The 12,862-nt window shown below is 53.3% G+C and overlaps 1 protein-coding gene across 1 annotated transcript in view; it reads left to right on the top strand.

Annotated features, from left to right (window-relative positions):
- LAMA3 (laminin subunit alpha 3) overlaps positions 1-12,862 on the top strand; it is a 192,782-nt gene that overhangs the window by 24,097 nt on the left and 155,823 nt on the right. Inside the window, 3 exon segments of the mRNA XM_068165489.1 lie at positions 4,453-4,623; positions 10,688-10,785; positions 11,786-11,901. Of these exon segments, the coding sequence (XP_068021590.1) occupies positions 4,453-4,623; positions 10,688-10,785; positions 11,786-11,901 (385 nt within the window).

The raw sequence follows: 12,862 nt of genomic DNA, 5'->3' as shown, positions 1-12,862 counted from the left end.
AAATAGATGGTGGAGAGGAATATACCAACTGCTCCAAGTTTATAACACAACCCATGTGTTTGGAAAAGCCTGCTCTGCTTTTAGCTCTTGTTTCTTGCTTAGGCAGAGCTGTGGGCCTGTGTTGTTTGAACCAGTGTTCACCTCCTGGCTGTGCTGATGGCTCCTGCTGGCCTTCTCCTTGGCTGACACTGGTCAGAATCCAGAGCTGAGCTCCTCAAGAGTTGTGCAGATTTCTGAGCATATGGATCTGGGGTTGAAGTTTCATCTTCCCAGGAACCAACCACAGGACAAGAGTGGTGAGAGCCTGGCACAGGTTGCCCAGGGAGGAGGTGGAAGCCTCCTGCCTGGAGGTGTTTGCAGCCAGGCTGGAGGTGGCTGTGAGCAACCTGCTGTGGTGTGAGGTGTCCCTGCCCGTGGAACTGGATGCTCCTTGAGGTCCCTTCCAGCCCTGACAGCTCTGTGATTCTGTGAAGTGGCCTCAAGTTGCCCCAGGGGAGGCTTAGGTTGGATATTAGAAGAAACTTCTTGCCTGCAAGGGTTCTCCAAGCCTGGCAGAGGCTGCCCAGGGAGGTGTTTGCATCCCCATGCCTGGAGGTGTTTCAGAGAGGCAGAGCTGTGGTGCTGAGGGCCATGGCTTAGCAGCAGGCTTGGCAGAGCTGGAGAGGATGGAATGATCTTAAAGGTCTTCTCCCAGTGCAACAGCTCTGTGGCTCTACAGTAAAGCAGAATTTGTTTAGCAACCTCTCTGGGCAGTTATTGGTGGTAAAGCATTGCAAAGAACAATTTCCCCTGCTGGGCTCTTGTGTGCTCTGTGAGCTTTGCCAAAGCCACTCTGCTGCAGCCAAGAGCACCACTGCCTGGCCTTGTGCTTTGGTGCCCAGGAGCCACCTGAGAACAGCCATCTGCTATGTGGCCAGTTGGAAACAGAGCCTCTTGCCCAGCCCTGGGTTGTTCCTTTACCAGAGGCTGCTGATTGCTGCTGGCATCTCTTTCCTTCAGCAGCAAAGAGGTCCCAGAGCTGTTGTTTGGGCAGGCAGCTGAAGCTGAAGGGGATTTTCTGCAGCAGCACTCTGTGCTTTCTGCCAGCAGGCCATGAATCTGCTCCCAGGCACTGGACCTGCTAACAATAATATTTTTCCAGGAATGTTTGTGCCTGAACCCAAAAATAAATGTACTCTGGGAGAGGGCCAGCAGCTGATGTTTTCCCTCAGGCAAACCTCCCATTGTCACTCTCAGCTCTTTAATACAACTCTTTGTGACTGCTCCTCTTGTTTTTTCCTAGTCAAACATGGCCTTCTTGTGGCTTATCCCTACTCTGTTTCCAGACAGAGGCACTTTCCACCCCCCTCAATGTGCTCTAAAGAGTAATGAGAATCCAGGAAGGTCCAAGACCAACACCACCATTCTTGCCACAGCCCTGGCTTTGGTATGACATGTCCCTTTGAAAGATATTGTCCCTTTAGGACAGGGGACAGTGGATACAAACTGCAACCCAACAGGTTCTACCTCAACATGAGGAGAAACTTCTTTGCTGTGAGGGTGGCAGAGCCCTGAGCAGGCTGCCCAGAGAGGTTGTGGAGTCTCCTTCTCTGGAGACTTTCAAGACTCATCTGGATGTGCTCCTGTGTGACCTGCCCTGGGTGATGCTGCTCAGGCAGGGAAGTGCATAGATTCATAGAGTGGCTTGGATTGGGAGGGACCTTGGAGATCATCTGATTCCAGCTGCCCTGGCACTGGCAGGGACACCTCCCACCAGCACAGCTTGCTCAAGGCCTCATCCAACTTTGCCTTGAACACCTCCAGGGAGGGGACAGCCACAGCCTCCCTGGGCAGCCTGTGCCAGAGTCTCACCACCCTCACTGGAAAAAAGTCTTTCTAATATCCAGTCTCAATCTCCCCTCCTCCAGGTTAAATCCATTCCTCTTGCTGGTCTCAATGGCCTCTGGAGCTCCCTTCCAACCCCTACCATTCCATGGTTCTATGATTCTATGATCCTCTCAAACCATGAATCCATGTGGGGTTGCTACTGCAACTGGAACCACAGAAACATTCAGGTTGGGAGAGATACTCAGGATCACCAAGTCCAACCACTAACCCTGCTCTGCAAGGCTCACCCCTAAACCAGAGCCCCAAGCACCACATCCAAACCACCTTGAAACACCTCACAGTACCACAGTGTCACAGTATCACCAAGGTTGGAAGAGACCTCAAAATCATTGAGTCCAACCTGGCACCACAGACCTCATGACTAAACCATGGCACCAAGTGCCACATCCAATCCCCTCTGGAACACCTCCAGGGATGGGGACTCCACCACCTCCCTGGGCAGCACATCCCAATGGCCAATGACTCTCTCAGTGAAGAACTTTCTCCTCACCTCCAGCCTAAACTTCCCCTGGCACAGCTTGAGACTGTGTCCTCTTGTTCTGGTGCTGGGTGCCTGGGAGAAGAGACCAACCCCCACCTGGCTACAACCTCCCTTCAGGTAGCTGTAGAGAGCAGTGAGGTCTCCCCTGAGCCTCCTCTTCTCCAGGCTAAGCAACCCCAGCTCCCTCAGCCTCTCCTCACAGGGCTGTGCTCCAGACCCCTCCCCAGCTTTCTTGCCCTTCTCTGGACACCTTCCAGCAGCTCAACCTCTTTCCTAACCTGAGGAGCCCAGAACTGGACACAGGACTCAAGGTGTGGCCTCAGCAGTGCTGAGCACAGGGCACAAGGACTTCCCTGCTCCTGCTGGCCACACTCTTCCTGCTGCAGGCCAGGATGCCATTGGCCTTCTTGGCTGCCTGGGCACACTGCTGGCTCATGTTCAGGCAGCTGTCAATCAGCACCCCCAGGTCCCTCTCTGTTTGGCAGCTCTCAGCCACTCTGACCCCAGCCTGTAGCTCTGCCTGGGGTTGTTGTGGCTAAAGTGCAGCCCCTGGCACTTGGACTTGTTGAATGCCATCCTGTTGGCCTCTGCCCATCTGTCCAGCCTGTCCAGGTCCCTCTGCAGAGCCCTTCTGCCCTCTAACTGACCAACATCTGCTCCTAGGCTTGGGGACCTCCAGGCTTGGTGGCTCCACCACCTCCCTGGCCAGCACATTCCAGTGCCTGACCACTCTTGCTGGGAAAAGTGTTTCCTACTGTCCAGTCTGAACCTGCCCTGGTGCAGCTTGAGGCCCTTCCCTCTTGTTCTGTCACAAATTACCTGTGAGAAGAGACCAGCAGCAGCCTGTCTACAATGTCGTGCCACCACCTCCCTGGGCAACCTGTGCCAGGCTCTCACCACCCTCCTGGGAAACAACTTCTTCCTAACATCCAACCTGAATCTCCCCACTTCTAGTTGTGCTCCATTTCCCCCAAGTCCTATCTGTACCTGACACCCTCAGAAACAATGGTAAATGTTTGGATTCTTTTATTAGAATGAGAACTGGCCTGATGGCTTCACCCAAAGGGTGGCTGGCAATGGTCCAGGGACAAATAGAGTCACTGAGGGATCACGACTGGGACCAGTCCTGTTTGACATCTGTGTAGGTGCCATGGACAGTGGCACTGAGTGCACCCTCAGCAGGTTTGCTGCTGACACCAAGCTGTGTGGTGCAGCAGACAGCTGGAGGGAAGGGATCCATCCAGAGGGACCTGGACAGGCTGCAGAGCTGGGCACAAGCCAACCTCAGGAGGTTCAACAAGACCAAGGGCAAGGTCCTGCAGCTGGGTGGAGGCAACCCCAGGCACAAATGCAGGCTGGGCAGGGACTGGCTGGAGAGCAGCCCTGGAGAAAAGGCCGTGGGGGTGCTGGGGGAGGAGAAGCTCACCAGGAGCTCTCAGTGTGCACTTGCAGCCCAGAAAGCCAAGCAGAGCCTGGGCTGCAGCAAGAGAAGCACAGCCAGCAGGTTGAGGGAGGTGGTTCTCCCCCTCTGCTCCACTCTGGTGCAACCACAGCTGGAGTATTGATGATCAGAGGATGAGCAGAGGGCTGGAGCTGCTCTGCTATGAGGACAGACTGTGGGAGTTGGGGTTGTGCAGTCTGCAGAAGAGAAGGCTCTCAGGAGACCTAACTATGGCCTTCCAGGATCTGAAAGGGGCTCCAAGAAAGCTGGGGAGGGACTTTTGAGGGGGTCAGGGAGGGATAGGACTGCGGGGATGGAGCAAATCTAGAAGTGGGGAGATTGAGATTGGCTGTGAGGAAGAAGTTGTTGCCCATGAGGGTGGTGAGAGCCTGGCACAGGTTGCCCAGGGAGGTGGTGGAAACCTCCTGCCTGGAGGTGTTTGCAGCCAGGCTGGATGTGGCTGTGAGCAACCTGCTGTGGTGTGAGGTGTCCCTGCCCATGGCGTGGGGTTGGAGCTGGCTGAGCCTTGAGGTCCCTTCCAGCCCTGACAGCTCTGTGGTTAGTTTTGCTCTGTGCTGTTACTGACTCTGGCAGCTGATGGATTTTAACAGCCATGTGCCTCTTTTTTTCCCCCCTGTGTCAGGTTGTGGTGTCTTTGGTTAACGGTCGCCCGGGGGCTAAGAACTTCACCGCTTCCCTTCCCCTGCGGGAGTTCACCACCGCCAGCAGCATCCGCCTGCGCTTCCTGCGCACCAGCACCCTCCTGGGGCACCTGATCGCCAAAGCTCAGCGAGACCCCACCGTGACCCGCAGGGTGAGCCCTCCCTGCACTCACACACCCCAGCCTTGCATTCAGCAGGATAGGATGGGATAGGATAGGGTAGGGTAGGGTAGGGTAGGATAGGATAGAATAGAATAGAATGGAATGGAATGGAACAGAACAGAATGGAATAGGATACATTAGGGTAGAATAGAATAGAATAGAATAGAATAGAATAGAATAGAATAGAATAGAATAGAATAGAATAGAATAGAATAGAATGGAATGGAATGGAATGGAATGGAATAGGATACATTAGGGTAGAATAGAATAGAATAGAATAGAATAGAATAGAATAGAATAGAATAGAATAGAATGGAATGGAATGGAATGGAATGGAATGGAATAGGATACATTAGGGTAGAATAGAATAGAATAGAATAGAATAGAATAGAATAGAATAGAATAGAATGGAATGGAATGGAATGGAATGGAATGGAATAGGATACATTAGGGTAGAATAGAATAGAATAGAATAGAATAGAATAGAATAGAATAGAATGGAATGGAATGGAATGGAATGGAATGGAATAGGATACATTAGGGTAGAATAGAATAGAATAGAATAGAATAGAATAGAATAGAATAGAATAGAATAGAATAGGAATGGAATGGAATGGAATGGAATGGAATGGAATGGAATGGAATAGGATACATTAGGGTAGAGTAGACTAGACTAGACTAGACTAGACTAGAATAGAATGGAATAGGATAGAATAGACTAGGATAGGCTAGACTAGACTAGACAAGAACAGGATAGAATAGACTAGACTAGACTAGGCTAGAATAGAATAGGATAGACTAGAATAGGATAGAAGCGGATAGAATAGAATAGGATAGACTAGACTAGACTAGGATAGAATAGGATAGAGTAGACTAGACTAGACTAGAATAGGAGGGGATAGAATAGAATAGGATAGACTAGACTATACTAGAATAGAATAGTAGAATAGAATTAGCCAGGTTGGAGAAGACCTTTGATATCATCAAGTCCAACCTCTCACCCAGCACCATCTGATCAGCTAAACCATGGCTCCAAGTGCCACATCCAATCCCCTCTTGAACACCTCCAGGGATGGGGACTCCACCACCTCCCTGGGCAGCACATCCCAATGGCTAACAACTCTCTCAGGGAAGAACTTTCTCCTCACCTCCAGCCTAAACCTCCCCTGGCACAGTTTGAGACTGTGTCCTCTTGTTCTGCTGCTGCTTGCCTGGGAGAAGAGACCAACCCCCACCTGGCTACAACCTCCCTTCAGGGAGTTGCAGAGAGCAAGAAGGTCTCCCCTGAGCCTCCTCTTCTCCAGGCTAAGCAACCCCAGCTCCCTCAGCCTCTCCTCACAGGGCTGTGCTCCAGACCCCTCCCCAGCTTTCTTGCCCTTCTCTGGACACCTTCAAGTCTCTCAATGTCCTTCTGAAACTGAGGAGCACAGAACTGGACACAGGACTCAAGGTGTGGCCTCAGCAGTGCTGAGCACAGGGCACAATGATTTCCCTGCTCCTGCTGGCCACACTTCTCCTGCTGCAGCCCAGGCTCTGGTTGGCTTTCTGGGCTGCAAGTGCACACTGAGAGCTCCTGGTGAGCTTCTCCTCCCCCAGCACCCCCAAGTCTCTCTCCTCAGGGCTGCTTTCCAGCCAGTCCCTGCCCAGCCTGCTTGAAATGTGTAACAGAAAGGTAAAGGCCTAGCCCCAAACTACAACACTCACCTTTAGATTCCCCCCCTGTCCCCAGGGAACTTGAGACAAGAGAGTGACTGGGGCAGCACAGAGTTCCAGGGGGGGAGCAGGGATTCCTGGCTTTGTAACTGAATGTCCTCCTCCTGTGTTTGTGAATGTGGAAGGAGGTTGGGTGCATCAGGGCAGCTGTCAGGAGCCAAAATGGAAAGCTTCACAGAATCACACAATACATCCAGTTGGAAGAGAGCTCCAAGCTCATCCAGTCCCACCCTCCACCCAGCACTGCAGGCTCAGCACCAAACCATGTCCCTAAGCCCCAGGGCCACAGCTGCTGGAACACCCCCAGGGATGGGGACTGCAGCACTGCCCTGGGCAGCCTCTGCCAATGGCTGAGATCCCTTCCAGGGCAGAAACATTTCCTGAGCTCCAGCCTGAGCCTCCCCTGGGGCAGCTTGGAGCCATTGCCTCTGCTCCTGTCCCTTGGCACCAAGGAGCAGAGGCTGTCCCCTCCTCACTCCAACCTCCCTTCAGGGAGCTGCAGAGAGCAAGGAGCTCTCCCTCATCTCCAGCCTGAACACCCCCAGCTCCCTCAGCCCTCCTCTAGCCCAGGGGCTCCAGGCCCTTCTCCTGCTCTGGACAGGCTCCAGTCCCTCAATGTCCTTCCTGCAGGGAGGGCCCAGAGCTGAGCACAGCACTGAGCTGTGGCCTCCCCAGTGCTGAGCACAGGGGATGGTCACCTCCTGTCCCTGCTGCCCACCCTGCTTCTGACCCAAGCCAGGATGCCAGTGGCTTCCTTGGCCCCCTGGGCACTGCTGGCTCACATTTAATTGACTGCCAACCAACACCCCCCAGGTCCCTCTCTGAGTGGCAGCCTCCTAACTCTCTCACACAGAACTGAGCAACTCAGTCTCTGTCTTCAGCCTTTTTTGACACTAGTTTCCCTTATTAATGCAAGGACAGTTTCAGAGAGCAGTGCCTGAGTTTCAGGACACAGTAGCTGAGTTTCTGAAGGAGCAGCCATCAGAGGGGTTACTCCAAAGTTACAACCCTTCCACAGTCCCTAGGTGGTTTCAGTAGGTTTTGGGGCTATCCAAAAGCTTGAAAGCCAAATTCCACTCCCCTCCAGTGGGGATATGGAAGGAAATTCAGCTTCCTCAAGGCAACAGCACACAGAAATCCATACCCTTAGAGAGACTGCAGGCTTCATGTTCTAATTGTTGGTTTGAGCCTTTTCATTTACAATGCAGAGCTGGGAACAATTGGAGGAAGCCCTGGGGTGAGGCACTGCACAAATGTGTGTGAGGGTTTCTGCACTGAAAACAGTCCCCTGACAGCACTCCCATTAAGTACCTCTGGTGTCTTGAGTAGCTTTGAAGCTGTGGCTCACAGGCAGATGGAAATGAATAGAATAGAATAGAATAGAATAGAATAGAATAGAATAGAATAGAATAGAATAGAATAGAATAGAATAGAATAGAATAGAATAGAATAGAACAGACCAGGTTGGAAGAGACCTTCAAGATCATCAAGTCCAACCTATCACCCAACACTTGGCAAGGAGCACAGCTTGAGTGTAAGGAATATCTGATGGTATTGTAGCCATGGGACACTGGGCTGGTGGTTAGAATCATAGAACTGCCAGGCTTGGAAGGGACCTCAAGGACCAGCCAGCCCCAACCCCCTGCCATGGGCAGGGACACCTCACACTACAGCAGGTTGCTCACAGCCACATCCAGCCTGGCTGCAAACACCTCCAGGCAGGAGGCTTCCACCACCTCCCTGGGCTACCTGTGCCAGGCTCTCACCACCCTCATGGGCAACAACTTCTTCCTCACAGCCAATCTCAATCTCCCCACTTCTAGTTTTGCTCCATCCCCCCCAGTCCTATCCCTCCCTGACACCCTCAAAAGTCCCTCCCCAGCTTTCTTGCAGCCCCCTGCAGATCCTGGGAGGCCACAATGAGGTCTCCTGGGAGCCTTCTCCTCTCCAGCCTGCACAACCCCAACTCTCTCAGGCTGTCTCCAGAGCAGAGCAGCTCCAGCCCTCTGCTCCTCCTCCTGGCCCTTCTCTGGACACCTTCCAGCCCCTCCAGATCCTTCCTGGCACAGAGGCTCCAGAACTGGCCCCAGAGCTGCAGCTGTGGTCTCAGCAGAGTGGAGCAGAGGGGGAGAGTCAGTAACAGCACAGAGCAAAACCAATCACACAACTGTCAGGGTTGGAAGGGACCTCAAGGCTCAGCCAGCCCCAACCCCCTGCCATGGGCAGGGACACCTCACACCACAGCAGGTTGCTCACAGCCACCTCCAGTGTGGCTGCAAACACCTCCAGGCAGGAGGCTTCCACCACCTCCCTGGGCAACCTGTGCCAGGCTCTCACCACCCTCATCCCCTTCATCATGCCTGGCAGAAAGGGCCATTCATTGATCAGAGTTCCTCCAAGCCACCCAGAAAGGGAACTGCACACAGCAGAGGGGCTCAGAGGATGAGATCACCCCAGGAAGCAGCTGCTGACTGCAGAGGGCTGTCACTGGCTGCTCCTTGCTGCACTTCCAGGGGGCACAGCCCCAGCCCTGTGCTGGTTTGGTTTGCATGCAGGGAGAGTTCACAGCAGCTGCAGAGCCTCAACTCCACACAAGCCAGGCTACTAATGCACAGCTCCCAAGGCTCACTTCAGTGTGCCCTGACAGAGGCTTTGTTAGCTGTGCTTGATCCATGAAACACATTAGGGACATTAGATCACAGGATCCCAGGATGTTAGGGGTTGGAAGATCATCAAGTCCAAGCCCCCTGCCAGAGCAGGACCATAGAATCCAGCACAGGGAGGCTGAGGGAACTGGGGTTGTTCAGCCTGAAGAAGAGGATGCTGAGAGGAGGCCTCATTGCTCTCTACCTCTAACTGAAAAGAGGCTGGAGCAAGGCTGCTGTTGGCTTCTCCCAAGTAACCTAATGACAGGAAAAAGAGGAAATGAGCTGGAATTGTGCCAGGGGAGGTTTAGATTGGAGATTAGGAAAGAATTCTTTGCTGCAAGAGTGGTCAGGGCTTGGCAGAGGCTGCCAAGGCAGGTGGTGGAGTCCCCATCCCAGGAGGTGTTCCAGGGAGCTGTGGCCATGGCCCTTGGGGCCAGGGTTTGGTGGCCATGGTGGGGCTGGGTTGATGCTGGACTGGAGGATCTCAGAGGGCTTTCCCAACTGAAACAATCCTATGATTCTATAGACATTACCAGAGGTCTGACCACTGCCTGCCTGACTTTGCCCTTGTGTGCCACCCCTTTAGAAGTCTGCTGAAGAAGATTTACCACTCTGGTGCTGGTATTTCTGACACAATGCAAGGAGAGAACTGGTTAGGCCACACCTGGAGTCCTGTGTCCAGTTCTGGGCTCCTCAGTTTAGCAAAGATGTTGAGATGCTGGATGAGGCTCTGGCCAGCCTGTTCTAGTGTGGGGTGTCCCTGCCCATGGCAGGGGGGTTGGAACTAGGTGATCCTTGTGGTCCCTTCCAACCCTCACTGATACTATGATACTATGAAGGTGTCCAGAGAAGGGCAAGAAAGCTGGGGAGGGGTCTGGAGCACAGCCCTGTGAGGAGAGGCTGAGGGAGCTGGGGTTGCTTAGCCTGGAGAAGAGGAGGCTCAGGGGAGACCTTCTTGCGCTCTCCAACTCCCTGAAGGGAGGTTGGAGCCAGGTGGGGGTTGGTCTCTTCTGCCAGGCAAGCAGCAGCAGAACAAGAGGACACAGTCTCAAGCTGTGCCAGGGGAGGTTTCGGCTGGAGGGGAGGAGAAAGTTCTTCCCTGAGAGAGTTGTTGGCCACTGGGATGTGCTGCCCAGGGAGGTGGTGGAGTCCCCATGCCTGGAGGTGTTCAAGAGGGGATTGGATGTGGCACTTGGAGCCATGGTTTAGTTGTCAGGAGGTGTTGGGTGCCAGGTTGGACTTGATGTTCTTTGAGGTCTTTTCCAACCTTACTGATTCTATAATTCTATGAGGAAAAATGTCTTTGCTGCAAGAGTAGTCAGGGCTTGGCAGAGGCTGCCCAGGGAGGTGGTGGAGTCCCCATCCCTGGAGGTGCTCCAGAGAGCTGTGGCCAGGGCATGTGGGGATATGATTTAGTGGCCATGGTTGGGATGCTGGTTGGACTCAATGATCTCAGAGGGCTTCTCCAACCCAAACAATTCTATGATTCTGTGGTTCTAAACCAGGTGACAGGTTGGACTTGAGGATCTCTGAGCCTGGATGAGGCACTTGGTGCCATGGTTTAGTTGATCAGATGGTGCTGGGTGATAGATTGGGCTTGATGATCTCTGAGGTCTTTTCCAAGCTGGTTAATTCTGTTCCATTCTCTTTATTTCAAGACAGCCCTTTCAGCATCTCTTGTGCTTGTTCCCCAGTACTACTACAGCATCAAGGACATCAGCATTGGAGGTCGATGTGTTTGCCATGGCCACGCTGAAGCATGCAGGGCAAGGAGTGCTGAAAACCAGTACCAGTAAGTACACTGAGCATGGCATCAGTCTGAGAAACACAGCACAGGAAGGCTTTCAGAGGGCCCTGTTTTGTTATAGAGATGTAGGCTTAGAGGAACTTGCATGCTAGAACCAAAATAGACTGCTAATGATTGACAACTGAGCACTGCCTGAGAATGTAATGATCAAAAGTCTTGACTTAGATTTGAATTGATTTTTGGATGAAGTAAGATGTTTGGGAGATTGAAGAGTGACTTAGAACCCCTTAGCTCTTAATGGCAAAGATCTCACCTTCCACAAGCAGGGATTAGAGGCTCAGCTGAACAACAAAGCCTTAGGAATCATCCATGAGCCGACAGGAGCCAGCAGTGAGCACTTGCAGCCCAGAGAGCCAAGCAGAGCCTGGGCTGCAGCAGAAGTGTGGCCAGCAGGGCCAGGGAGGGGATTCTGCCCCTCTGCTCCACTCTGCTGAGACCACAGCTGGAGCTCTGGGGCCAGCTCTGGAGCCTCTGTGCCAGGAAGGATCTGGAGGGGCTGGAAGGTGTCCAGAGCAGGGCCAGGAGGAGGAGCAGAGGGCTGGAGCTGCTCTGCTCTGGAGACAGCCTGAGAGAGTTGGGGTTGTGCAGGCTGGAGAGGAGAAGGCTCCCAGGAGACCTCATTGTGGCCTTCCAGGATCTGCAGGGGGCTCCAAGAAAGCTGGGGAGGGACTTCTGAGGGTGTCAGGGAGGGATAGGACTGGGGGGGATGGAGCAAAACTAGAAGTGTGGAGATTGAGATTGGCTGTGAGGAAGAAGTTGTTGCCCATGAGGGTGGTGAGAGCCTGGCCCAGGTTGCCCAGGGAGGTGGTGGAAGCCTCCTGCCTGGAGGTGTTTGCAGCCAGGCTGGATGTGGCTGTGAGCAACCTGCTGTGGTGTGAGGTGTCCCTGCCCATGGCAGGGGGTTGGGACTGGCTGAGCCTTGAGGTCCCTTCCAAGCCTGGCAATTCTGTGATCTTCAGCAGAATGAAAGCTTTGCTTTGTGCAGGTTCCAGTGTGAATGTCAGCACCACACCTGTGGGCAGAGCTGTGAGCAGTGCTGCCCTGGATACCATCAGAGGCAGTGGCGACCTGCGGCAGCTGGCAGCACAAACGTCTGCGAGCGTGAGTAGCCTCGAAGGTGCTGGCTTAGAAGGGACAAGGGCAGTGGGAGGGAAGCAGCCACAGCAGTCCTGTCTGTGCAACAGAGCTGGCACTCTGCATGTGTTAACACCTTTGTTCTTCACTGAGAAAATTCTCTCACAGGTTGACAGAATGCTTTGGGTTGGAAGGGACCTTAAAGCTCATCCAGTTCCAACCTCCTGCCATGGGCAGGGACATCTCTTCCTAGCCCAGCTTGCTCAAGGCTTCAGCCAGACTGGCTTTGAACTCTTCCAGGCTTGGAGCCTCCACAGCTTCTCTGGGCAGCCTGTTCCAGTGCCTCACCACCCTCAAGGGGAAGAATTGCTTCCTGATGGTTATTCTCAGTTGAGCTCCTTCCAGTTTGAAGCCATCACCTCTCCTCCTGTCACTCTCTGCTTCTTTCACAATTCCCTCTCCAGCTCTCCTGGAGCCCTGCACATACTGGGAGGCTGCTCCAAGGTCTCTCTGGAGCCTTCTCTTCTCCAGACTGAACAGCCCAAGCTCTCTCAACCTGTCTTCATAACAGAGGAACTCCAGCCCTCTGATCACCTCTGTGATCCTCCTCCTGACCAGCTGCAACAGTTCCATGTCCTTCTTGTGTTGGTGGCTCCAGAGCTGTGCACAGTACTCAAGATGGGATCTCACAAGAGCAAGAGAGGATCCTCTCCTTTCATGTACTGTCACACATGGCTGGTTTAGAACCATAGAATCATAGAATTCTTTGGGTTGGAGAAGCCCTCTGAGATCATTGAGTCCAACCAGCAACCCAACCATGGCCACTAAACCATATCCTCATGTGCCATGGCCACAGCTCTCTGGAACACCTCCAGGGATGGGGACTCCACCACCTCCCTGGGCAGCCTCTGCCAAGCCCTGACCACTCCTGCAGCAAAGACATTTTTCCTCATGAAGTCATAGAATCAGTAAGGTTGGAAAAGACCTC

Source organism: Melanerpes formicivorus, unplaced genomic scaffold, assembly GCF_026170545.1.
Source record: "Melanerpes formicivorus ecotype bairdi unplaced genomic scaffold, bMelFor1.0.p_v2 SCAF_89, whole genome shotgun sequence".
Lineage (NCBI taxonomy): Eukaryota > Metazoa > Chordata > Aves > Piciformes > Picidae > Melanerpes > Melanerpes formicivorus.
The sequence above is the reverse complement of the archived record's forward strand: the minus strand, read 5'-3'. Positions and strand labels throughout refer to the sequence as shown.